This window comes from Natrix helvetica (genome assembly GCF_964273705.1).
Source record: "Natrix helvetica genome assembly, chromosome: Z".
Classification (NCBI taxonomy): Eukaryota; Metazoa; Chordata; class Lepidosauria; order Squamata; family Natricidae; genus Natrix; species Natrix helvetica.
In genome coordinates, this window is record NC_138554.1 from 56458269 (window position 1) to 56486036 (window position 27768).

The following is a 27768-nucleotide window of genomic DNA, read 5'->3' on the forward strand; positions in this document are numbered from 1 at the left end:
CATGATGTAGAAAAGATGTGGAGACTCTGGAGAGAGTGCAGAGAAGAGCAACAAAGATGATTAGGGGACTGGAGACTAAAACATATGAAGAACGGTTGCAGGAACTGGGTATGTTTAGTTGAAGAGAAAGAAGGACTATGGGAGACATGATAGCAGTGTTCCAATATCTCAGGGATTGCCACAAAGAAGAGGGAGTCAAACTATTCTTCAAGGCACCTGAGGGTAGAACAAGAAGCAATGGATGGAAACTAATCAAGGAGAGAAGCAACTTAGAACTGAGGAAAAATTTCCTGACAGTTAGAACAATTAATCAGTGGAACAGCTTGCCTCCAGAAGTTGTGAATGCCCCAACACTGGAAGTCTTTAAGAAGATGTTGGATAGCCATCTGTTTGAAACGGTATAGGGTTTCCTGCCTAGGCAGGGGGTTGGACTAGAAGACCTCCAAGGTCCCTTCCAACTCTACTATTGTATTGTATTGTAAACATTTTCATGGCCTTCTTTTTGACTTGTGCAGTGTACTGGTCCTCAATGGAAGGCAGGTTGGCAGTAATTGTTTTTTCTGCAGTTCTAAATAAATAATAAAGATTGGCTGCAAAGTTACTTTTTCATCACCATTATAACTACAAATTCTCATTGTATAGGGCAGACCCTAAATAAGGACTGCCTACACAATGCCTTTAATAATACAATCTGGATTTTCATACTTTAATTTTGTAACAAAAGCTAGGAATTCAAAGAGTTCAACAGAAAATGGATAATTTTCTAATAAGGAAGAAAACTTTCAATCACTATTATCAAAAAATGAATGCCGTTATATCTGGGACTAAAGCCACATAGGACAATGAACAGACACTTCTTTTAATGGAAACCTCATTCAGACCATCCCAATTATATAAATTGGAAAGTCCAATTTGAAATTCAGGTGTATCAAATGAAAGTGAAGTATCACACTGTGTACACACAAACGTGCGCACGTGCACACCCGCATGCACACACACACACACACACACACACTTACGTTGATACCTGTACAAATACACAAACAAATAGCTACCACTTTGCCTAAGTTCTCCATGAACCCTAATTTGAGAAAAATTGACACTCAGGAACAGATCATGGTAAAAGAACTATTTGTCCATATACTATTACACATGAAATTGTTGCCAGTAACTATAAAATTTAGTAGTTAGAAATCTAGAACATGGAAAAGAGCAATTAAACTCAATTTTATCTACTGTAATTATCTAACTTCTATCTTAGACTGAAAAATTTAAGATGTAAATTCCGGCTATATACAAAAAACAACACCTCACACCCTTCATCTGAACAACACAAATGTCTGTGAGTTCTTGATAACTAGGTATGTAAATTACATTCATAGGAAGTCCATAGTAACAGTTAATGAGTGACTGGCAGTTTTAAGTCAATGTGAATTCGGCAATGTATGTTAGAAAGGAATAGGGCGTTACCTTGTTGTTACCGGATCCAGCCTGCAGGCTTTGAGTTTAAGACCCCCGTTCTAGAGTCTCAACATCTAATACGTTTAGGACAAAAAAAGTAATAAAAATTAATATTATATTTGATTTCTATTGAATTTCCTTTCTTATATATGTAAAACCTAATTATATTCATCCATTAGTATCTGTTGTGCTATTAGTATAGCTGTGCCTGGATTTTGACCAGTATTTCTATATCTTCACACCTTTATTCTAGTTATGGTGAAAGTAGCATTTTGTTAGATTTAGTGAAAGAAGCCCTTGGTATATGTAATATTGATAGTTTTTGGGCAGTGAGATGGGCAACATATAAATTTAACAAATAAACATTTTAATATAATAAAACCACAGAGGTGCGTTTAGAACCAGTGCTTATTTGTTGCACTGTATTCTTTAATTGTTTTGCGACTCCTTTCCCTTTCTTATCTCAGTTTTCTTGTTTCTCTGCCATGTCTGAATGTGGTTTGTTTGTTTATTGACAATGTATAGGCATACATCTTTCCTGATATCAGAAGAAGTTGATCAGCACCTTATCAAACTAATATATTTTATTAAAAGACACGTGAGCTGTACCTTACTTCATCAGATGAATAAACTAATTGAACTGATATAGAAGTTAAACTGGGATGAGATGGAGAGAGAAAGGAGGGAAAGACAAGTTGGTTACGCAATCCCTTGTCAATCAATAATTATAATGAGTTAAAAACTGGTAGTGTGTGTTGAGACCGTCTGAGATTGCATGAAACCTTTGGATGTATTTGAGTTTAGCAATCTCTTGTTCAACAATGGACATGAAGTCTAGTTTTTCCAAAACAGTATGTTGAGATTTGTTATATAGAACATCTTGGAAGACAGGATTGCTTTATACTAATGTGTCCTTGTTTTGCCCCATATCTACACCAAGAGCAACACAATATACCCCCAACAAAAATATATACAAGATTAGAGATACCTTTAAATTCTTTTTATCCAAGATGATATAAATCAGTTGCTAGCAACACCTTTCTGGATTCTATGCAGGACAAACTTTGTTCTACATTGTACTACAAAAAATTTGCACAAAAGAATTAATGGAGACAAATTTGACATCAGGACTCAAAACAAGGATAAAGTAGCATCAAATCATTTCAATTTCCCAATACACTATCAGACCCCAAATGATTGTTTATAATAAAATTATTATTTTGCTCTATTTTAGAAAACATAATTCCTGACGCACCGTCAGTTTTCAAAATAATTTTAATGGTAGTGTCAATGACCAAATAACTTGCAATGGTTGCCTTGGTATGAATTCAAGCATGTCAAATTGGGGAGGACATTTTGCTTATATGGTTCTAGTATCTAATATGAAAACGCTAACCCTCTTATGGGTACCTGGCATGTCCTTAAATGGAGAAAGCAGGAAATAACAAGCTAACCACAAAGGGGAACGGAAATGAATCAGAGCCATTTCTTAAGCAGCACACAGGCTTTGTAGAACCAAGAGGCAAGAATGTTCTAACAAGTGTAAATGTACATGAACGGGAGAGATTCAAGTGGCAGTGAAGACACAAACAAATTGAAACTTGGTAGGAGAATCCAACAATTTTATTTTTCTGGGGAGAAAGAAGGAAAGGTTAGGGAAGAATTGTCTATGGAAATTCTCAGTCATCCCTGTCATGGTTGTCCCATAGGTGCTTTTTCAAGAGGCAGTTGGACTTTCTTGTTTTCTTTGAAGATATTTCACTTCTCATCCAAGAAGCTTCTTCAGCTCTGAGCTTTAGGGGAAATTGTGAATCTCTCTAATACACATGTACAACTTCCCCTGCATACATACGTATCTTATATATTAGACATTTAAAGAACATAGGTACACTAACTTATTTTGTTAAGTTATATTGATTATTAAATTATATTGATAGCTACTATTTCAAGAATAGTTTTTATAAAATATATGTATTAATGACTGTATTAAAATAGATAAGTTGCATACTGAGATAAATATGTTCATGTTCTTATGTTTGCAAATATATTAAAAATAATGCCATCATTTCTAATATGTATGAGATTGCATTCAGAATTGTTTTTTTTTTAAATCTCTTGATCTGCAATTAGTCTGAAAAAGAAATGAAGTACAATAAAATAGTGTATGCGTATACTAGCAGTATTTGCCCCATATCTACACCAAGTATTTGTGCACGATGTTTTTAGTTATCTGGAATTTACTTTTCAGAAAGCTGAGAAATATCCGAGTGTTCTAGAGTAATATTCTAATATTCTCAACTTAATTTTTTTTCCTTTTCTCCTCAGGTATAAAGCCATATCCACATTGAAAAACTAGCCAGCCCAAACAAGTGAAGATATAAGCGTGTGTGGGTGAGAATAGAGCACCATGTTCCAAGCTAAGGGGCAATCCAGTACAGCCTCTTCTAATGTACGTACAGAAATCAGTATCTTTAAATTAAAGAGTTACTGCTACTTCACAGGGGGAAGTAAATGGGGAAATAATATTGTTTGTACATTGGGCCATATCATTTGTTTAAATCATGCTTTTCAGACAGGAATATTAAACCAATGACTGGGATTGCATTTAGCAATAAGTTGCAATGCTATTGATGTACTTTTCACTTAGCACTATATATGAACCAAGCAGATTTATTTTTATCTTGGTACTTTAAATAATAACATGTTCATCACAGTGGAAAACTTAATATATAGAGTCTATGGAAGAAAATACTTTTCTCCTTGGGAAGAATATAGGTATAAAGAAAGAAAAATACAGAATCAAATCTGGGTTGGTCACTGGGACCAGAGGTTTTTGTCTTCCGAGATTTCAGACTCATGCAATAGCCCATCTTCAGGGAACTTCTCTCCAGCAGAATGTGTGCTGTTCTGTTTGCGTTATTTATAATGCTTGTTGTAAGTGGCTTTTTAGTTGTTGATTGGGGTGTACTGATGGCTGGCTTTTAAGTCATTTGCCGTCATTTGCTTGTGCTGCTCAGCCCTTGCCTTCTAAGTATTTGATAGGCTGGTGGTAAATCAACACTCTTGTTGACTGACAAGGAGCCTGTTTCCCAGGCTTCAATCTTTGGCTGTTTCTGTGCCTGCTTGTCCAACAGTCTTAGTAGCAAAATTGAACAAGAACACACATTCAATTTTGAATTCTTTGTTGCAGTGTGAGGCTATCAATGGGTTTGGGTCTCTCTCCATCTGATCACTTGCTTGTGTTCTTACACTCTTACCACTCTGGTGGTTAGCTTCCTCTCTCTCTGTCCTACATAGTCACAGAGGCAATCCATGCCGGGGATTTGGTAGATTACATTGGAAGTATATTCCACCTCCAAGCAATCTTTGCAATGCATAATTTGTCCTCGTATGATAGCCTTTGGGTGGTGTGTGATGCCCACATGCAGATCTTGGAAACTGCATTCTACAGCTTCCAAAATGCTTTTTATGTATGGCAAGGTGTGCCATGTGGTTGGTCTTGTACCTTGTTTCTTCCTTTCTCTCCCCACTGTGTTAGGCAGACATCTTGTGACAAATGGTTATGGGTACCCAGTCTGCTTGAATTGTTAACGGAGGTACCTGATCTCCAGCTGTTTGGCTTGCTGGATACTGCAGTGGGTTCTCTCCCTGCCATATAGTGTTCCTAATGCAACTATTTTTGTCTGTCCATCCACTGTCACACAAAAAGAGTTGCATCAGAACACCATACAGAAAATATCACAAGGACTGTATCTATTTCATTCCATGTATTTTGTTGAGATATTTGCAAACAATTCATTTGAAGATAATGTGATTGTACCAGTGGTGGGTTCTGGATCCCGTTCCAACTGTACGGCGTCATCCACATGGACATGTGGTGTGCGCGTCCGTCATACCTGCCAGCGACGCCTCTGTAAGCCTCTGTGATGCTCCAGCTGCTTGGCGGAGCATCGCGCAGGTGCTGTATGCTCCATGTGCATGCGCGGAAGCGCCGAAGGCTTTAAAGGACTGGTAAGGAGCTTGGGCGGGTGGGTGGGTCCTCCGGAACACCGTACCAGAATGGTACCCGATGCTCCGGGCAGTCTGCAACCCACCAATGGATTGTACAGATTCACCTGAATATATTCTTCCACATTGTAACTTGTGGATATAGTAGTCTTTTTCCCTATTCCCCCCCCCCTATTTTATAAAGCAATAGAAAGTCTCTCTTATGTTTCTGAATCTTTTTTGTCTTGCATTACTATTGTTCTAGATTGATTAACAATATTCAAACAACTAAAGAAAGAGTTCAAGAAAAGTACTAGCTTGCTAGTAAATCAGCATATCAGCAAATATAACACAAGTAAACTGCAGGTTGTATTCAAATATATAAATATGATTTGCCATGCAAGAAGAACATTAATTTTTATTTCCCCTCTCCTTCCTTTATTTAGGAAGCAAAGAGCAACACGGGGACCTCTATTGTTCAGAGATCCAAGGTATTTATCACTCCTTTTTCTTCTTTCAGGTTACTATTACTTGAAAAAGGTGTGACTACAGGTAATCCCAGGGTTACACGCGTTCCCTTAGCAAACGTTTAAAGTTATGCAATCAGCGTCCCCTAGTGTTTACATACAAGTCCCGAACCTATGAATCTTGCAGCACCGTGGCAGTTGTTTCCCCTTACAAACAACTGCAGGGACTCTGCAACATTTGTCCTGCACTTTGCCAGCCAACATGGAGGTTAGGTGTGAGTCCACCCCTCCGACACTCCGTTTAGGCTTATGCAGGCCTCGCCTGGCACTTTTCAGGCCAAAACGCAGGCTTGGAGGGGTGGGATTTCTACTTGGAAATCCTACTTGGAAGCCAAGTACTTCTATTAGAAGAGTTTCTCAGTCTAATCAATCTTAAGATGTGTGGAGTTCAATTGCCACAATTCCCCATTCAACATTCTGGAAGGAGACTTCATGCTGGCTGGGGAACTCTGAAATACTGTATGAAGTCCACACATCTTAAAGTGTCAAGGTTGAGAAATACTGCATTTGATCCTTGGACATTCAGTGTATTAATAAAATTGTTTCTGCTAGCTTTTCTTTAATCATAAACTGAAATATTTCAATAGGCACAGATACTAATTAAATAATCAGGGTTTTACTTGAGTCAAAATACAAGTGAGAAGAATGCCACTAACTATAGTTTCCCATTCTAACTGCTTTTCTTTAAGGATAGCCAGTATCATGTAAGACACACTGTGGTGGTTTAACTGTGAAATGATAACTATGTGAATCACTGAATCACTGTTTCCAGGTTACCCTGGTCCTAAAAGGCTGAGAATTGATGTACCTATCAAAATTGAGCAGAGCTGTCAAAAGGCAATGCCTATCATCTCTTCAGATCACATTCTTGTACCCTGGTGTGCAACATATTTATAGAACATATGAAAATAGCAATAAAATAACTCACCCTCAGATAGAAACTCCATTTTATGCAGAATTTGTAATCATTCTCTTTATTATTTTTAAACCTCAGTTTTAAAAGGCAAGTTGATAGTTCTCTTTTTAGATGTATTTCAAAAGTATCGTCCCTAAATACCAGTTGAATTCAGAACATGGATTTTCATGTGTGTTTTTAAATTAAAAAAAAACAACACAATGCGTGAAAATTACGATTGAGGATTGTACTTGTGATAAATCCTTTAAAATGATTTTCAACAGCATTTTGGTTTCTACTAAATAAATATTTATGGCGCAGTGGTTGGAATGCAGTATCTCAGGCTGACTCTGCCCACCGCCAGGAGTTCGCTCCTGACAGGGCTTGAAGTTCACTCAGCCATCCTTCTGAGGTCAGTAAAATGAGGACCCAGATTGTTGAGGGCAATATGCTGACTCTGTAAACCACGCAGTGAGTGCTGTAAAGCTCTGCAGAGTGATATATAAGTCCAAATGCTATTGCTAATGTTAAATATTTCATTCTGAATTCCGGTGTCCTGCACTTTTAGATTTGGAATGTTCTCCATAAACTACTGGTTATTTCAGCTATTAAAGTACTTAACATTAAACCAGGGTGCCTCTTAAGACTGCTTTTATTTACTATTAGCTAAACATAGAAGTTAGGAAGCTTGGCAAACGAGTCAATTATGCTGTATTCAAATTGCTTTGAAATTGGATTTTCATAATTAAATCACTGGTAATTGTACATTGTTCTTTTTCCCTTGCTGCTTCTTCTTCTGGAACTTACTTTCGCCAACATCACCTTTTACTCTTGTCATCCAGTCATTCAGCATGAAGGCCCAGGTGAAAGAGACATGCAGTGCCTGCCAGAAAACTGTCTATCCTATGGAGCGCCTGGTGGCTGATAAATTTGTCTTCCATAACTACTGCTTTTGCTGTAAGCATTGCCACACCAAGCTAAGGTAAGGGAAAAGTGAGCACCTTTCCTTTTTTGCTTTGGGGAGGAAGAAATACAAAGGGAATATGTGGGTCAATTTCCTGATTGTTGACCCTGTATCATTCCCAATTGCCCTCAATAATTATGATTCCATCCACCCCATTTAGCAGCCTGATAAAGAATTGATAATAGATTCTGTTTTGATATGACATCTCATATTTTTTCAGCCTCTCTACCATGTACTGAATGCTACCAGACTGTGCAAAATATAGCTGGTTTGAATCAGAGCAGTGTTCTTTTTTCCTGTTGAAGGGCAATCATATCAAAATTCCCTAAGGTCCCAATTTTTCAGCTTTTAACACTTTTAAACATTTAAAGCACAGGGAGAGAGAGATTAATCTTTTAACAGTCAGCTGTTAAAACAAATGAATCAGGAGACTTCACTATAAGAAAAAAAAAGATTCATTTACAGATGATCTCACCTGATCTTCAAAAAGTTAAGCAGATGGGGCATGCTTTCTATCTGAATGGAAATTGAAGCTGAAAATTATCTCAGAAAAAAGTAATGGCAAAATATTTCTGTGCTGTTGCAAAAAAAAATCATTTGGATGTTGAGCTTGCATCAAACAAGTCTTTTCTAAGCTTAGTAGGAATTGTGAAAAAAAAACAGAACTAAATTAGGCTTCTTTCTGCATTCTGAAGAACCATAAGCACTTATGGCATTTAAACATTTAAATGACTTCACAACTTTTTTGCTTGGGTACAGTACAATAATTATGCTTCCTCTGTGGGGTAGGTCTCATGTTCCTATTAGTACACATGATGGCAAAATCTGAAAGATGCTATGTTGCAAATTCCCAGGAAGGACACAGCAGTAAACTCACAGCTTTGTTTTCATAATAACTGCCATTATACTAGTTTTCTTCCATTTTTCAGCTCTTTCCTAGTAAGCCCTAACATGTTCTTATTTCTATTCAGCTTGGGTAGTTATGCAGCTCTCCATGGAGAATTCTACTGCAAGCCACATTACCAGCAGCTGTTCAAGAGCAAAGGCAACTATGATGAAGGTTTTGGGCGCAAGCAGCATAAGCAACTCTGGCTGCAGAAAGAGGTGGAAAATGGTACAGATACAGCATGACCCATAGCCTATAATTCCCCACTTTGAGATCTTTGATATGGGGATGAACTGAGCTGATGGAGAGCAATGGTAATTGCAAGATGGTTAGGAGCAGGAAAGACTAAGCAGGAATGAACCATAGCTTTAATGGGCTGTGGAAAGAATTAAGCATCCAAAAAACTAGAGACATGTTGAAAATGGGAAATTTTGCTTTACTCATGGAAAAGCAGGAATATTAATGTTATAAAAAGGACCAGGTCATACTAGTAATGGAATTCCAACCAGGATTGTAGCTAAACAGTTTGACTAGCAAGCTGTAAATTATGGTATTTCACACCTGTACATCTCCTTGGTCAAAAGCCTGTGACTCAGTGGTGGGATTCAGCCAGTTCACACCACTTCAGAAGAACTAGTTGTTAACTTTCTGAGCAGTTAGGTGAACTGGTTGTTGGAAGAAATCATAGGGCAGAAAACCGGTTGTTAAATTATTTGAATCCCACTACTGCTATGACTACACATTAGTCCATATAACATGTTAAGACACAATCAGTCACCCTTTTAGCAAGTCAAGCAGCATCCTAACAGGTTGACCTGGATGTTGGTTTCCTTGCTTTTGAAGTTCAAGTAGAAGAAACTATTCCAGCAGGCTTTAACTAATTTTTAGATATTCTTTTTATAGTTAGTTTTGAAGGAGACAAAAGCATTATCTATTCCCAATATCTGGCCATTTGGATAAACAAATTGTGCAAATAGGCAGCAACATATTGAATTCTGACTGTGAATTTACTTAGAATCCTAAACGTAGCTTGTTACCACTTTTCTTATGGGGAGGCTCTGTGCTTCTGCTGCAGACTCCATACACATGTCTAGGGTAAAGATGTATATATTCAAGCTTTAGAAATTCTACACAATGAAATAGAAAATACAACTTTTGGAATTTCAAGGAGGCATATAAAAGGCACCCTGCACATTAAGAATCCTGGGGGTAAAATTGGTTTAAGAGTTATAGAAGCATGTATATTACTCCAAAACTCTGACGAATGTGGGTCTACAGACCTTGCATCCTAGTTCTCATCAGCTCTGTTCTATCCATTCAGCCTTAAACTCTGGGGAAGAATTCAGTGTCTATCTTTTATATCTGCCTTTTCAGTGGTACGTGATAAGCTGAAGTACACTTGTGGTGTTTGTGTCCAGAGCTGCACTGTCTTATTTTTGTAATATAGGTTTTCTGAGCTTTTCCTCTTTGATGTTGTTTATGAAAGTTTTGAGAGATGAAAATGTGCAACTTCTATTTCAGTTTCCAAAAGATTTCTTGCTGAACAAGAAACATGTTCTGCATGAGAGAACAATCCAGTCATCATTGTATGCATTAAAAAAACCCAGGAGGTTAATATCACTGGCTAGAAGAAAAGCTGTGGCTCACACACAATTCATATAGAACATGTCAGATGGCATGTTCAGCAGCTTTAAAACATGTCTTCCTTAATAAAAGATAGTGTTTGGTGCCTACATTCCAGAATATACAGAAAAATGTGTTTAGCAGGGTATGAGAGATGATAAGCATCTTTTAAAGTGCTGAGTATAGCTTTCTCACATTTAAATAAATCCCACAATTCACAGCCACATAGGTTTGCTTCACTTCCCTGGTTGTGGATTTCAAAGAGAACATCTGATGAAATAATTTATTATTTGAGTTTAAAAAGTGTGAGTCAATTTTCACTATACCACTATGGCTATGTTTAGAATTCATAGTGTGTTTTTGCAAAACGGAGCTATTGAAGCTTCCACTTCAAGCAACCTCCAATAATACAAGATGTAGTAGCACACACAACTAGCTGAAAATTATATTTTATTGTAAATAAAAGTTACACATTGGCCTGGCTTTGCACTGCAAGCCTCAGTCATTATAGAAATTCATAAAAATTAGAAACAGACAAGTACTTCAAGGTCTTCTGTATACTCCAGGTCCAAATGATAAATCACAGAATGTTCTACAAAGCTCTCTGTTTGAATTAAAAAAATTAAAAAAATTGTTCTAGCACTGGCAGTGTAAAATATACAGAAGGCTGCAAACTTAATTACCCAAAGTCAGACATAGTATCACATTCAAAGGTATAAATTCAAAGGTCTGATAGGAAGAGGATCTATATTTTTTGCTATTTGTCAAACTTCCAAAACATATATTAAATTAGCCCACATATAAGGAGGCAATTCAGGAAAGGTAATAAGATACATGTTGTCAAACTTCCAAATCATATATTAAATTAGCCCACATATAAGGAGGCAATTCAGGAAAGGTAATAAGATACATGTTGTCTGAAGTCAATAGCTTCTATACAATAGGTATTTTAAATGTATGCTGTTTAACAGAAAAGTGGCTGGTGAAGCTGGAGTATACAGAATCGTCGTACCAAGCCTAAACCCATCTTTGTTTCCTTGCTTATAATTACAGTTCTGTGAAAGAATTAGCAAAATATCATTACTCTCTCTCTCATTTGCACTGATGAGAATCAGAAACCTTCCAAAAGCAAATCTGCATGATGAATTCCTCAGGAGACTATAAAGGGTTCACAAGATAAATTCCTAAGGGGGCTTTTATAAAGCAAAAATAATGAAAGGCTGGAAATAGTTGGCATAAAAGATAAATTACAAAAGAAAAGGGACATTTTTAAGGCTATAATTCTTTATGCATTTACCTAGAACTAAGCACTCCTGAATTATTTGATGCTGTAGAACTCCAGTGAATATTATCCAGATGAAATATCAGGGACAAATTTATTTCACTGAGTAGCAGTATATCAATGTTAGCAATTCAGATATTGCAAAGACTGTTTCCCACATCACGGCCTTCTTTCTCATATTATCTGTATGCTATTCACACTATACATACATACATACATACATACATACATACATACATACATACATACATACATACATGCCATTCTACTGCAGGTAAACACAGCATACAATAAGCCATTTCTTGTTTGTTTTAAAAAAAGAGGCTTAAATACCACAGAAATAGATATACAAAAGTTGTGAGACCAACTTGTGAAATCTATCTTAAAATGAGATTACACTGGAACTGCACAACCTCACTGTTGCACTGTTGCAAAACAGTGCAGTTGTTTTGTGGAGAAATGGCAATAAGCTCAATGAAGACTGTGTGTTATATCAACAAGAACACGAGACTGATGGTCTCTAATATATATAATTTGTGGCTTTCTATTATTCCAAATTGCCATTTTTACATTGCTATTCTATTACACTTACTTTTCTCTCCCCCCAAAAATTAGCAAGGAAACAAAAAGGTATTTTGACCTGATACATCTTGTAATAAACAGTAATCAAAATCTTTGCAAAACCAGCTGCTTCTTTCCCCTTTTTTAAAATTCACAAAGATGTCAATTTCTCCCACCCCATTCCATAATAATTGCTGTACACATAAACATAAACAAGTATGGCATAAATAAAAAGTATGAGACATCATAATTTCTTTACATGAAGTAAAATGCTTAATAAGAAAGTGATATAAATATATTTATAAAAGTGCACTGCTGACCATATGAATAACACTTTGGCTTATTTCTTATGCTTATCCATCCAGAGAGGAGCCAAGGCAACGTATCATATTCTCAAAGACAGATGAGGGATCAACCGTGTTGCTGGTTATTGGCTAAAATCAAAGGAAACACTATAACTCAACATCGTTGTCTTGAAAAATAATATACGTGTTTTTAAGGCAACAAACCAGACCTATAGATATGTTGGCAAATGAAGTAAAAAAAGAAATAATGGTAGCATTTTTACATCCTTACAGACACTTTATATAACTTTGTTATAAAGCCATAGACATTCTTAAGTAAATATGACAGAAAACTTGAGCACATCAAGATAGTTGGTCTGGCCTTTGCCATAGCTACAAGGCTGGAAACAGCAGAAAAGAACTGCTTTTATCTGCATATCAATTGCATTTTGCTTTAAAAGAAGTGCTGCTGATTAACTGAAAGCTTGGCTCCCCCACCTGCTTTCATTAACATGTGAGGCTTGGTAGGTAGATTGCAATATTGTTACAAGCAACCACATACAACTTTGTTTAAAGTGACAGATGAGACAAACACTCGACAAGTTGGTGGCTAGAGCAAGGGTAGATGAATATATCTTTGCAAGGTTAACAGTAAACACTTGAAGTGTCACAAGTGGCAGAATGCTGTTTGCAAAGCAGTAAGGGTCATGTCCTTCATCTGTCCTAAAGCTCCTTGAGTGTACATGATTTGCTACATAATGGATAACGGAGATACTCATAGATCTCATAGAGGTCCTGTCTGAGTGTATCTGGTTCTAATCCAACATTTTATATAATAAAGGTATGCTGTTGGCAACCAAACATTTGAGAGATCAAGAAGTTAGCTCTCTGATTCTACTCAACTAAATCTGATAGAAGTGCTTCTTGGAAAAACGAAGTTTCTTAGGGAAAAAAAATCAGAATTCTGGAAAAATCCAGATTAACAAACTGCAGCTCTGCAGAACTGTGGGAAAACATGGTCTCAAACCTTAGAAGCTATTCTTTTAAAGATCAGAAAAGCATACAGAAAACCCAGAATGAATAAAGACAGATGCCTCAATTTTTCCATTACAAGCACCTGGAAAAGGTAGTTCTGTTCAGTATGAACAATCCTGTTTAGGCTCAGCAGTAATACTTTGCCTCTTTTTGAAGAATAATCTTGGCAACAATGAAATAATCTTTGGTTAGAAATTTGAGGGGGAGGGAGATTATCCTGTGAAAGGGATTTGGATGGGACAAAGCTACCAATGGAGGTATACGAGACTGAATTTCTCGAAGTGATTAAGGTATTTTCATATCAATTTTAACTGCAGCATAATATCCTAACTGTGTATAACTCTACAGAAGGGAATTTGTTATTTTATCAACTAACAGCGATCTAAAGGCAGCACATTGATACCATGCTTTCTCACAATTGTCCTCTCGCCACAATTTATTCATTGCATGATATCCTGTGCAACATCGTCCACATTCTACAATCTGGATAAATTCTGCAAATAATGTAAAATTCCATGTACATTCCTCATTTTATTTACTGATATTCATAGAAGGAGCACTATGCCTTGCTCAGCTTCCTTTAATTTCTACAAATTCTTAATATCTCCCATATGAATTCCTAGTTTCTCTGATGCCATAAAGACTAGACAGTGCTTTTAAAAAAATAGAAGTTAAAAGTGTCGAGCCGCACAATACTGATTTTTTTTTTTTGCTAGACAAAAATTGTGTTAGCCCGTGATTACCGCATAGACACAGAACACATAGTTCTGCATTGCACCTTTAGACAACCCTGCCACAATGGAATTCGGTTTCCTTATTTCATACAGGGAACCTTTATTCCAACTAGATTCCATTGTACTTTTGATCCATGGGAATCCCCTCCTCCATTCTCATCACCCAGGAACATAGATATAGGATATAGGCTAAAGAGAAGTAGAAACAACACTCTGCAACCTGAAAAGCTGTAAAACAGAGTGATAATAAGAGCCCAATACACATTTTTTGTACTAGTTAGCAGTTCTCTGAGTCCATTTCCTCCTTTTTCATTTTCACAAGTTTCAGAGATAGATCTATATTCAAACGAAGCATTTGAGATTGTTCCTAGCCACATGCCAAATACCATGTCAGCACATGGGTAGTGACAGAGGAAAGCCTCAATCCCTCAAAATGAAGATGCCAAAATGAAACTGGCTGACTTTTGCATTGCCCTTGCACACTATCTTACTAGGCAGACAGGATGTTTATCTGGCAGCATTCTGGAATGGATTCTCTGATATAGACTACAACACTTCAGGCAACGGTATCATCTAAAAATGGAATGCTATTCCAGAGATGGTAATTCAGTAGGAGAGTTGGGCAAAATGATGCTGGAGCAGCTCTTCGGCTGAAGGTCTCTTCCTGGCTTCCACAAAGATCTGTCTTAAGAAGTCCCGGCAAGGTTCTGATATATGAGAAGGAAGCTGGGGGTTTGTAGGCTGTGTAGCAATCTTGAAAATGGCTGCCATAGCTTCATATTCTGCCCAGGGTGGTTTCTCTGTTAACATTTCCACAACAGTACAGGCAAGGCTCCTGAGAGGAGAAAACAGAGGGAAAAGGGTTCAAAGTCACTTGGTGAAAAGTCTCTTTGTAACTCACTATAATCATTATTACGACACGAAAAGGTACTAAATACAGAGAGAGGATTAACAGTACCTCTTAACTATCTGTCTTATTTATTTTCTCATAACAGCATTTAACCCATTACAGAAAAATACAAGTGCAGCCAGTCTGCTTTCCATAGAAGACCTGTATATAGGTCAGAAGGAGGACTAAAGTATCTACGGATCCCTCACATCCTTGCTATAAATTGTTTAAGCTCCTACTCCCCCCCCCACCCCAATAGGGCATCACATGCCAAAACAACTAGACCCAGGGATAGTTTCTTTCCTCATCCTATTACTCTGCTGAACACCTAATTCTCACAGTGCTGTTTACCTAAGTATATTTACCCATCTTGTATGACAGTACTACTATTATTATCCTTCCCAAGTTTTTTTACTACTCTCTTATTGGTATCATTAATATGATTATTATTATCTTGTTGCTTTGCATGTCAATAAGCTATTCTATTCTTCTACTCTTCTATCCATCCTATCTTATCCTATCCTCCCAGTCCTGGTCCTATTTCTATTCTAATTCTAATTCTGTTCTATTATTATTATTGTAGCATGCACAAAAGAAAATTAAAGGAAGTTTAGTCTTTAAAAAACTGAGACAGGGTATAACAGTATTCATGAAATGGCACACAGAGGTGGTAAAAATCTACTCTGCATAATTCCAGAGTAATTTTGATATCTCCATGAATCTGCAGGCTGCTTATCTGTATTATAAATACTTTTGAATATTTTGTGGATTCAGATGCATGTGTTTACTATGATACATCCATCACAGGAGGCAGAGAACAAGAAGTGACATCTGATCAGATTTGAGAGATAATGAAGATCTTGACAAATCAGTACTTGAAGCCATATATAAAGATATTATGAAAGCAATCAGATTAGTGTAATGATATATAGTAATTGCCTTGGGACATGGGAAAAGAGATACTGTCTAAGGAATAATCAGAAAAATCATGGTATAGGCCAGAGTTCCCCAACCTGCTTGTGCAAGTGGAGTGTGTGCGGCTGCACTTGCGCATGTAGGAATGCGGGCACATGCTCTCCCGCCACTGCTTCTGAATGGCTCAAGGCCCAGTAGTGGGCTGTGGCCTGGGTGCTGGGGACTCCTGGTACAGCCCATTAGCTGCATAATGACAAAGAAAGAAACTCACAAGGGAACCTTTCTAACTAGTCAGGTTGTAAAAAGAATGGCAGATCATCAGTACAATCAGACTTTTAAGATTCTATTGCTGAAGCCTTAGAATAAAGTACAATTTGGTCACCTAATTCTAATATCTGGGATTTACTGGGGAGAGTTTGACACATAGAGGTCAATCAAGGCCATGAGATTCAGAAGACATTTCATTCAGTCTATGAATTAGCAGCACCATGCAAGATGTATGGCTACCTTTATTCTTTATCTTTATTCTGTCCTTGGGTGAGAATGTCTGGCAACATAATGAATCCAATATCACTTCTACAAAAGGAGGTATTACATGGAACAGAAGTTGAACCTGCCCCCAATTTACAGAGAAACCCAGGGTAGAGAAAGAAGTGTAAGCATGTGAAAATGTTGTTTGTAAAAACAGAGTCAACCTGAAGCCAATCATCTGTGTAAAAGATTTTCCAGGGCGCTGCTCTGGAGAGTCCAAAGAAGGGGTTAAACACAGCCAATCTGCCCAGAACTGAATTGAAACTTTAAGCCACGCCTCTGGTGCCGACTCTCCTCAGATTTTTTCAATTCAGCTAGCCCAGTAGACGCACTTTAAGATTTTCTCCAGTTCTAAGATTGATTCCTTGGACTCTCCAGAGGAAGAATAATTTTTTAAAACAGTATATTTAAGGATTTTTAGAGCAGGCTGGTGAGTTTAAATTTAAGTTTGTTTTTTTCCCTTTTTAATTGGGTTTTTCTCACCCTTTCGGCTCTCCTGGAGTCCGGGGCTTTGCTCTGGCTCCTAGAAGCCGCAGGCAGCTGTTGGGGGAAGCGCGTGGGTCGGAGTGCCGACGCCAGCGCTGTTGGGGCACCCCTACTGGGGGCCGATTCCCACTGGAAGCCCTCCGTTGCAATTTGTGCTTCTAGCAAGTCAAATTGCTGCGTGGGCTTCCAGGGCAGCCATTTTGGCTTCTTCCCTCTTTAAAATTGGCGCGCAAAGCTCCGGTGAGTTCCGGCCGCCATTTTGGATTGCGCAATCTTCCGGCTTTACTTTTAAAAGTTTTTTGCCGCAGCTGCCTGGTGCCTGGCTCTTTGCAGGAGCCGTGTGGAGTCAGACTTGCCCGGTGTGACCGGCGACCTGGGCCCCAATCCAAGCAAGTGATAGCGGCGTGGGATCGTGGCCTGCTGGGTCGCCTCCTTTACTCTCCTGCAGGCGCTGGGAGCGAATTCTGCTCGCGCCTAAGAAATTCCAAGCTACTTCAGGCCTTGCAGTTTCTCTGTCTCCTCAGGAGCATCGTGCTACGGTGGGCTTTCTGGAGGTGGTGAGTGGTGGTTTCCCATCCCCCTACTGCTCCAACCAGTGATTGTTACCATGGCAGATCAGGTCCCTGAGACTTCTGAGGGTGTCTCTTCCAGAGCCCCTGTAAGACAGGCCGGGAAAGCTGCCAGGGAGGCCATTAGAGGGAGTAAGCCTTACTCCAGGCATGGCCCCAAGCAGGGCTCAGGCCTAGACAAAGATGCATTAAGGCGACAGAAGGCCTTAGAAAAACAGGTTTCCAAAGCCCAACAGCAGGCCCAATCTTCCCTTTCGGTGTCTCCTGGGGAGCCCTCCAGGGAAATTCCTCCAGCCCAGGGAGGCCCCATTTCTGATAGTGAAGAGGAAGGGGATTCCCTGGCCATGGCAACTTCTCCAGGCCATTCCATGGCTGATCAGGCTGATCTCTTTGCCTGTCCCTCTGATATGGAGGAGGGACCAGCTCCAATGGGGCCCTTAGCCCCTCAACAGCCGATCCCCGGGCCCACTCAAAGGGTTCGCCCCATTGAGGCCCAAGGGCCTAACCTATCCACTGAAATGCAGGAAATAATTAACAGGGCCATTTCCCAGGGCATTGAGGCAGGCATGCGAAAAGGTGGCAAGCGCACTCGCAAGACCCACCATTTGCAACCCCAGGAGGATTCCAGAGAGATGACTCCTAGCCTTCCACCTTTGTCCCTGCATTCTTCAGTGGCCTCCGATGAGTCAGACTGGGAGGAGGAAGAGGATTTTCTTCCTAGGCAGGAAGCTGAATTCTCTGGGGATGAGGCAAGCCCCGCCAAAAAGCCGGCCTTTTCAGGCTTATTTAATTTGGATAATTTCAAAACCATTTTAGATAAGGCTAAGATCTCAACTCACATGGGGTCCACCCCCCCGCCAGCTCAGGTTGTTGTAGACCCTGATGATCTATCTGGGGATCTCTTTGAGGAACCCATTTCGGTCCAGGAAATAGTTCCTGTACCCAAGATGTTCCTCAATTTAGTTCAAAGACAGTGGGCGCAGCCAGCTACCATGGCTACCCCCAGCAGCCATGACAAGAAGCTATATACGGTGGATGCCAGCCTGGAGGAGCTGCTCAAGCTCCCTCCTATCGATCCCCCTGTAGCGGCTCTTACCTCCTCTTCTGTGCTCCCTCCTGACCTGTTGGAGGGGCTCAAGGCTGAGGACAAGAGAACCGAAACTGCTTGTCACAAGACCCATCAGGCAGCTGCATGGGCCATTAAGTCCTCCGCTTCAGCCTCCTTTTTCTCCAGGGCGGCTCTCCTGTGGCTGAGGCAGTTGTTGAGGAAGATACCTGCCAAGGACGTTAAAGTCAGGCAGGATATCAATAAAATCATGGCAGCCACAGAGTACACTGCTGATGCCACTCTGAATGCTGCTAAGTTTGCCTCGCGTGCCCTAGCGTCTAATGTTACTTCCAGACGCCTCCTGTGGCTTAGGCACTGGAATGTGGATATGCGCTCCAAATGGAAGCTTGTTACTGCCCCCTTTAAAGGGGACAAGCTGTTTGGTGAGGTCCTTGATCCAGTCCTTGTGGAAAACAAGGACAAAAAGAAAGTGATGCCATCAGTCACCAAAAAGCCTGATCGTAAAGGTCCTGGCTCTTACAAAAGGGAGGCCTTTCGGAACAATGAGCCCTCCACCAGCTCCGCCCCCTATCGGGCGTATCCCCAGCAGGGTGAGCGGTCTCAGGACCATCAGTCCTTTCGAGACAGAGGTCGCCAGCAGCCCTTCTCCAAGCAGCCATTTCGGGGGGGCTCCGGCTCCCGACCCTTTAGGAGGTATAAATGACCATCACAGGTCAGCTCCCATAGGAGGGCGGTTGCAGTTGTTCCACGCCAAATGGGAGCAGACCACGTCGGACCAGTGGGTTCTTCAAACGGTCCGCATGGGTCTCACTTTAGAATTCTGGTCCCCCCCTCCCCGCCACTTCATCCAGTGTCCAGTTCCCTCAGGGTTAGTCAAAAGATCCCTCATGGAACAGGAGATAAGGCACCTCAAGGAGATCAGGGCCATAGAACCTGTCCCAGCAGGCCAGGAAGGAAGAGGGTTTAACTCCATCCTGTTTCTGGTCCCCAAAAACTCAGGAGGGTGGAGGGGGATATTAGATCTAAAGAGGTTCAATCACCACGTGACATATCGCAGGTTCAAGATGCAGTCCCTCCAGTCCATCTTGGGGGCATCAGGCCAGGCGATATACTAACGTCCATAGACCTCAAAGAGGCCTACCTCCACATCCCTATCCGCAAAGCCACCGCAAGTTCCTGAGGTTCTCTTACGCGGGCCTCCATTACCTCCGGGACCACGGGTTCACCATCAACCTGGAAAAAAGTCATCTCGTTCCCACGACCAGACTGAAGCATCTAGGGGCCGTCATCGACACCACCTCGGGCACAGTATCCCTGTCCCCAGAAAGGGTGGCCAGCCTTCGGGAGATGGTCGTTCAGGTGCAGCAGTCACGTCTAGTCAAGGTGGTTCAGCTCTCACAGCTCCTCGGCAAGATGATCTCGTGCCTGTCAATCGTGCCTTGGGCGAGACTTCACTCCCGTCCCCTTCAGTGGCTCCTGCTTCCATATCAAAGAACAAACGAAAGCAGCTCAACAAGACTGATTCCAGTTCCAGCAGAGGTACGTCGCTCTCTAAGTGGTGGTTGTCTCCGGCCCTGTTAAAGGGGTCGCCATTCAAGGAGCCAGTCAGGCTCAGCATCACAACGGATGCCAGCCTGTTCGGTTGGGGGGCCCACTGCCACAACCAGCTCGCACAGGGCAGGTGGTCCCCTTCCGAAGCTGCTCACAGCATCAACTGGCTGGAGCTGAGGGCAGTCAGGCTTGTGCTGAAGCGCTTCCAGAGCACCGTTCAGGGCCACCACGTGCGCATCATGACAGACAATGTCGCCACCAAGGCGCACATCAATCGACGGGGGAACGCGCTCCAGATCCCTGATGAAGGAGGCGGAGCTCTTGGGTCGATGGGCGGAGAGGTATCTCCTTTCTCTTCAGGCGGAGCACATCTCGGGCACGAGCAACACCCAGGCGGACTGGCTGAGCAGATCCACAGTCGACCACTCGGAGTGACGTCTACATCCGCTGCTGTTCCAGCAACTGTCCCAGAGGTTCGGCCTCCCGCTGGTGGACCTGTTCGCCACCGCGGCCAACACGCATCTTCCGCGGTTCTTCACAAGGTTCCACGACCCGAGGGCGGAAGGAATCAATGCGCTGCACGGCCCGTGGCCGAAAGGTCTGCTTCACGCTTTCCCCCCGCTACCTCTTCTTCCCAGAGTCATCAGGAAGATCCTAGCAGAGGAGGCGGAGGTGCTGCGGGTAGCACCGTACTGGCCCAGGAGAACCTGGTTTGCAGACTTGGTGAGTCTTTCGATCACACCACCGTGGCGGATTCCTCCACAGGACATCTCTCTCAGCCAGGGGGCCCTTCAACATCCAGAACCCCAGTGGCTGCAGCTGGCCGTCTGGCACTTGAGAGGGATCTCCTAAGCAGAGGCAAGTTGTCAGACAAGGTGATTGGCACCATCCAAGCGTCACGACGGCAGTCCACGACGCGCATCTACGACGCCACTTGGAAAACCTTCGCCAGCTGGTGCACGGCTCATGGTACGTCTGCGCCCCTTGCTTCGGTTCCTGTCATCCTGGACTTCCTGCAGGAAGGTTTGGACAAGGGCCTGGCACCTAACACCCTGAGGCGCCAGGCGGCAGCCCTGTCAACCATCCTCTCAGTTGAGGGCTACGCATCTCTTGGCCGGAATCCGACCATCCGCAGTTTCCTCAGGGGAGCGACCAACCTGAGACCCCCAGTGGTCCACAGATACCCATCTTGGGATCTCAATGTAGTGTGCGGTCCCTCATCGGGCCCCCGTTTGAGCCCATTAAGACGGCCAGTCTCAGACACCTCACATTCAAGACGGTTTTTCTGGTCGCTATCACGTCTGCTCTTCGCATATCGGAACTGGCTGCCTGTCAGTCAGAGAGGACTTGTGTCTCATTCGTAACGACAGAGTAATCCTGAGGCTGGACCCTTCCTTCAGTCCGAAGGTCAATTCCGGGTTTCATCGGGCACAGGAGGTGGTCCTTCCGGATTTTTGTCCGCATCCTCGGCACCCGAGGGAAAAGCGCTGGCACATGCTGGATGTGCGCAGGACTATTCGCAGATACATCAAGCGCACGGCCAGTTTTCGGAAATCCGAATCTCTATTCGTCTCCTTTCAACCAGCTTCTCAAGGCAAGAAGGTCTCTTCATCTACCATCGGCGGATGGCTGCGAGCCTGCATTGCGCTTGCCCACATTTTACAGTCTGTTCCTGTGCCTCGCAATATCACAGCACATTCGACTAGAAGCGCCGCCACCACAGCTGCCTGGTCTACACAGGCACCGATTGAAGAGATCTGCAAGGCGGCCACCTGGACTTCTCTGTCTCCATTTGTCCGAAATTACAAACTGGACAGTTTTGCATCGGCGGAAGGGGCCTTTGGGAGGCGTGTTCTTCAGGGCATCCATACCAGCGGAGCGACCCTGATGGCTGAGCCTTCCCGCCCTAGTGACAGTTAGCTTGGGCATGTCCCTTCTTTGGACTCTCCAGAGCAGCGCCCTGGAAAATGACCATTGTCTTACCTGAAGGGTCCTTTTCAGGGCGCTGCAACGGAGAGTCCACCCCGCCCTGGGGTCTATTCTCTGCTGGTGTTTGTGAAGTCACAGTGTTGTTTGTTGTTTCTGTTATTGTTGTTGGACTATTTTTGACTTGTTCCATATTAGACTTCCAGTTGAAGTTTCAGCGCGCAACTGTTCCACGTCTTCATTGAATAAATCTGAGGAGAGTCGGCACCAGAGGCGTGGCTTAAAGTTTCAATTCAGTTCTGGGCAGATTGGCTGTGTTTAACCCCTTCTTTGGACTCTCCGTTGCAGCGCCCTGAAAAGGACCCTTCAGGTAAGACAATGGTCATTCTGAGATGAACAAATAACACTGCCACACCAATGATTAATTCTCTTGGGACTACAGGTCTGTGTTGCGGAACTGAGGAAAGGAGCAGATGTTCTTTCAAACAACCAAGTTTGGCTTCCTTTTTAGTGCTGAAAAATTGAATAGGAATGAAATCATTCAACATTTTGGAATGGTGATGTAAAGTGTTAATAAGTTCAGATACTAAAAGCTAAAAATGGATATAAGGCATCAATATTTTTTCCTGAACTGTAGCATGATTTAACTTGTTATATAGTTTACTATTTAAAAAAATGAACTGGGAAAGAGAAAATCTCCAATGAGGGGGATTTGAACTTCTGCTGAGATCTTGGAGGATCATAACCAAGAATAAGACTTCAATATGTTACTTCCAGCCAGGGATTCAGGCAGCATAATCTGCATTATGCCGGGATATGCTGAACTATTTTTGGGTAGCTAGCATAAGCGCTGTTCCAATATGAAAGTGGGTGGAATATTTTTGAGTACATTCTTCAATCCTGAAGCATCTACTAAGGAATTGGTCAATGATTCCTTCTCCTTATTTGGCCAGTAGTAAGCATAACAGAAGCTATCAAATTTCTTGATTCTCTGAAAACCAAAAAAGCACTAGCACTCACTGAATTAATTACAAGAAATTCAGATTGAATGTATCAGTATCCATGTTTATACATCTCTACTGTGTTGCTAGTATTTCCAGAAACTAAGTAAGAAAGCATTAATGGGTCCAAGTTATCACATGAAATTGGGATTGGGCCCCCTCACCTGTGCCAGTAAAAGTAGCGTATAGAAGGATTCCAATAACATTGGGAATAACATTGCCCACCTCACCTGTGGCAGTAGAAGGAGAATTTTGCTAGCAAGGCCCAGGAGAAGAATCTTTTCTGCTGTGGCTCCTGCCCTCTGGAACATTATGCTCCCTGAGGCGAGATCTAATCTTACCCTTTTGGCCTTCCAAAAGGACCTGAAAACCTGGGTCTGCAAATTGGCCCCAGACCCCGATTGGGGAGTGTTATATTGTAAGTGGTTAATGGATAAAGATAATACTCTTTTCTACCCTGTATGTGCATCTTGCTCCCTTTCTTGCCATTTTTGTTAATTCTGTCAGTTTTAATGTTAATATTTAAAAAAACTATTTTAATGTTTGATCTTGCTGCCTTTATTTTGTTATAAGCTGCCTAGAATCATCTCTAGATAAGATGGCTAGCATATACATTTAATAAACAAACAACTTGTTGGAACTGAGGAAGTAGACAGAATCTTTGGGACTATTAGTAAACTACTAATAGACCCCTAATCCCCCCTAATCTTTAGACCCATGCCTATCCTGGCTTGTTAAAGCAGCCCAGAGATAAGGTGCTGTGTGAATGGGCTGGGGCAATGATTAATTCTTGAGGGAAGGGATTGTTCTTTTACCTTTTAGATTCACCCCTTCTTCAAGAAGCAATTGCTGAACTCTACCATTCCGGACAATTTGCATTCAGTATATTACCTCTATTTTGGGAGAAAGGTAGTTGTGCTGCAGCTTCAGAAGACCTTTCAGTCATGATTAAGATCTGGGTGTGGACGAAAACAGCCCCGCTTGCATTTTTGAATGACTTCTGGCTTAGATGGGATCCATGGGATCAAGCAGGTATCCACAACCTACTTGAACTCTTAGCAGCTTTTGATACCACTGACCATGATATCTTTCTAGATCAGTTCAGAGGATTTGGGGTGAGAGCAAGTTGTTCGCCTCTTTCCTTCTGGGTTGGTTCCAATTGGTGATGATTGGGAAGGAGAGGTCCCTCCCTCAGCCTCTGTTTTATAGGATGCCATAAGGTTTGGTATTTTCTCCTCTCCCTCATAAACATCTATATGTGGTTGCTGAGTGAACTCATCCATCCCACTGGCTGAGATATCATCAGTACACATATGATACACAATTCTGTATCTCCATCCCTGGCAAATAAAGTGAAGCTGTGAATTCTTATCCTAATGTTTGGGGATCGTGAGGGTCTGGGTGGTTTGGCAAGACTGAATGGCTGGATTTTGGGGCCCATTGTTTCAAGGACTATGCCATCTTTGGTACTGGATTGTGTTACATACATACAGATCTTATGTGCAACTTGGGTAACCTAGACTCATGACCCCTGATCAATGAGCAGGTGGCAGTTGTGGCTAGAAGGCCTATGCTGCAGGTACAATCAGTTAAGGGCCTACATATAGTGAGCTCCTGGAGATGTGCCTCCTCCGCCACAGTGCCTGCCTTATGAAACATTATTCCTATCCAAAATTAGATTGGCTCCACCTGTATTATATTCTGAAAGGATCTCAAGACATGACTACCTGACCAGGCCTGGGGCTCCCAGGAACCAGAGACATGCTTAGATGACTCCCTTGCTGTGCTCATTGCTTTTATTCCCTGTTTACCTAGGTTTTGTATTTCTGTTTATGTAATTATTGCTATTTTATTTTTATTTTTTATATTTGTGATTTTGTATGTAGTTTTACCTGTTTGTTGTGCTCCCAGAGCCACCTTCAGTGAGAGGGGCAGTTATATAAACTTGTTTATAAATAAACTAAATAAATATTTGCTCATCCATGCTAACACTCACTGTGAAACGTAACCCATAACAGTTATTTCAAAATAAATACCTATCCTGAAAGTGTTTAAGACTGGATACATTTTGGCACCTATCAACATCTATATTAACATCTATATTAAGCCTTAGATAAGCCAGGTTTTCATTGTCCCTCATTTGCAGGCCTCAACGTTCCCATCTTGCTATATACTGATGAAGTAATTAATTCATATATTCTAATTAGCCTTAAAAAAGCATAAAAGCTATTGGCCCAATATTGAAGGGAGATTGCATTACTAAGTATTAATTTTATAAAAATGAGAAATTATGGCACAGTAAAGCTATGGAGATGGATTACTGAAAGAAACAAAATTAAGGAGGTCCAGAACTTCAAATATTAGGAATAATTTCACCATATAAAGATCTGAAAGGCTCTGATCTTTTTTAAATTTTATTAAGTAAAGAATGTTTGGCTATTAAGCTTCAATGGTTCAAAGGCTAAGCCTCAATAGCTATTAAATTATTAAAATGGCTATTAAAAATCTTCTCCATGGAGGAAAATTGATCTCAGCAATTTTAAATCGCTTTCAGCAAAACAGTGAGCCCCATTTCTTTATGGGGTTTACATGAATACAAAAGAAAACTGAGACAGTAGAACTAAAGAGTATTCTTTCTGCTCCTAGATGTATATCCTAGGCAGCTAGACTATGCAACAGAATGCCTAGAAGGGCAGTGGAAATAGACACTTGTTGACTCAAGTTCCGTTGGTTCCTTTCAGGTTTAGTCCTGTTAGTTTTGGCAAACAGACATTTCTGAAAATGGAAAGCCAACAAATGATATGAAGTAGCTATCATATGGGCTTTTGATAGAGTTGCTTACTTCTCTAGAGTAGGACTTGGCTAATCAATATCTCCTGCAAAGAGTGAAGGATATAGAACAGTAAAATGAAGTAAACAGGACTATCACAGAAAGCTTTACCTGGAACCAGCAAACTAATCACACTCATCGTTCCAGACCTATAAGGAAAATTATTTACAACAATGTTTTACTTGCATTTTTAAAAGATAAATATTTAAAAATTTCCCTGGACAAGAGAGCTTGCCAATGAGAATTGGGGAAATCTGAAACAATAAACCTCATTTTATTATATTGTCTTTCCTAGGAGGACTTGCATTTAAAATACATTAGCCCCGTGCTGCTGGATTATCCAGACAAATTGGAAGAAAATTAAACTATTTTGCTACTTTCAAATGCGAAGTATCACATAATTCTCGTGATAGTTAACTTGTGTTGTGCTACTTTGAAAACATGACAACAGGCTATTTAACATTTTAGATGGGACAGACTTATATAGAATTTAACTGTATTTTACAAAAAATTTATTTGATCTTAAAACATAAAGATATGTGTGAAGATGCTTGAGTGTGTAGCTAAATGAAACCCTGAAAAAAATAGGGAAGGAAGAAAAAGACCTTGATGAAAAGTTAGGACTACAGTCTGTAAAACCAAAGGAGGCATAAGAACGGTGTTTGTTACAGAAGCAGAAGTAAGGTTCAGAAGTGCTGGTCACAATGAAATGAACTGAAACTGTTCATATGGCAGCTTGTTTCCAGAAAAGTATAAATACAGCCCAATAATGCAAGCCTTCTTGAAGGAAAAATTTTATGAATGAATCATTCTAACAACACAGATCAGTAAAAGTGATTTATCTTCTAAATTACTTTATCTTAAAAAAAATAACCTCATAAAGATGCTGTAAACAAGTGTTACTCAATAGTACAAATACATACCTGAGTTCACATTTTGTTATGAAGCTGTTTTTTAAATTTATTCTTTGTCAAAAAACTTCTCTAAACCCTGAGAAGAACTGCTTCCCAGGAAAGACACTCCTAATATACTCTTTTATTAAAAGCACACCAACTTGCAAGAATGGATTTATTCACTACTTCTGTAAAAGTATGATCCATAGCACACCACATTACATAACCAACCTTTTTAGGCTAATGAAATATTAGATCCTTGAATGTTAATGTTTACTTTAACAAATTAGGACCCATTATGTCCTAATCTCTGACTGAAAAAAAAGTTAATTAGAGCTTGTTATTCTTCAGTTGCAGATGCCTTATGATAATGACAAGCTTGTGTGCCATGTTTGATCAGTGAGTACAGAAACTGTATTTCAACACATCACAACAGGTTATATTGAAGTGTTTTAAAGCATCTCAAATAAATTGAATCCAATGGAAGAAATACAAATAGGCTATGCTAGAAAGCTTGCAGGCTTTCGGATTAAAAGACTATATAAAAAATACATTTTATGATGGGCAACCTACGATTACAGGCAGTCCTGCTTCTTTTTGGCAATGCTCACTGATGAGATTGCCACATTTATAAATCTTTTCTTTTCTTCGCAAAAGGCAGAGGCAGAGAAGAGAGGCATCAGCATGCTTGGATGATTTCTGAACTATTTCAAAGGACACCAAAGTTGTGCAGAAAACTAAAGCAACATCCAGGAACACAGAGCATTGAAACGTAATGGGGAAAAGAGGAGGGAAAAAGGGGAGAGGAGGAGAATAAATTAGCCTGTTGAACCCATTACGGTTTACAGGAAAAAAAAAAGATTAATAAA

The 27768-nt window shown here is 40.8% G+C and overlaps 2 protein-coding genes across 4 annotated transcripts in view; one reads left to right on the forward strand and one right to left on the reverse strand.

Annotated features, from left to right (window-relative positions):
• Positions 1 to 23404, forward strand: part of LIMD2 (LIM domain containing 2) — a 31267-nt gene extending 7863 nt beyond the window's left edge. The window contains exons 2-6 of one of the 2 annotated variants that reach the window (XM_081970078.1): positions 3787 to 3910; positions 5895 to 5939; positions 7713 to 7852; positions 8806 to 8948; positions 22618 to 23404. In XM_081970078.1, the coding sequence (XP_081826204.1) occupies positions 3869 to 3910; positions 5895 to 5939; positions 7713 to 7852; positions 8806 to 8948; positions 22618 to 22700 (453 nt within the window). In that variant the 5' untranslated portion in view covers positions 3787 to 3868 and the 3' untranslated portion in view covers positions 22701 to 23404. Of the gene's footprint in view, positions 1 to 3786; positions 3911 to 5894; positions 5940 to 7712; positions 7853 to 8805; positions 10664 to 22617 lie in introns of those variants that run through there. The other variant, XM_081970079.1, reaches the window with a different exon arrangement.
• Positions 11181 to 27768, reverse strand: part of MAP3K3 (mitogen-activated protein kinase kinase kinase 3) — a 64309-nt gene continuing 47721 nt past the window's right edge. The window contains exons 17-18 of one of the 2 annotated variants that reach the window (XM_081970077.1): positions 26118 to 26155; positions 14898 to 15074 (exon numbers count right to left, since the gene is read on the reverse strand). In XM_081970077.1, the coding sequence (XP_081826203.1) occupies positions 15043 to 15074; positions 26118 to 26155 (70 nt within the window). In that variant the 3' untranslated portion in view covers positions 14898 to 15042. Of the gene's footprint in view, positions 15075 to 26117; positions 26156 to 27768 lie in introns of both variants that reach the window. The other variant, XM_081970076.1, reaches the window with a different exon arrangement.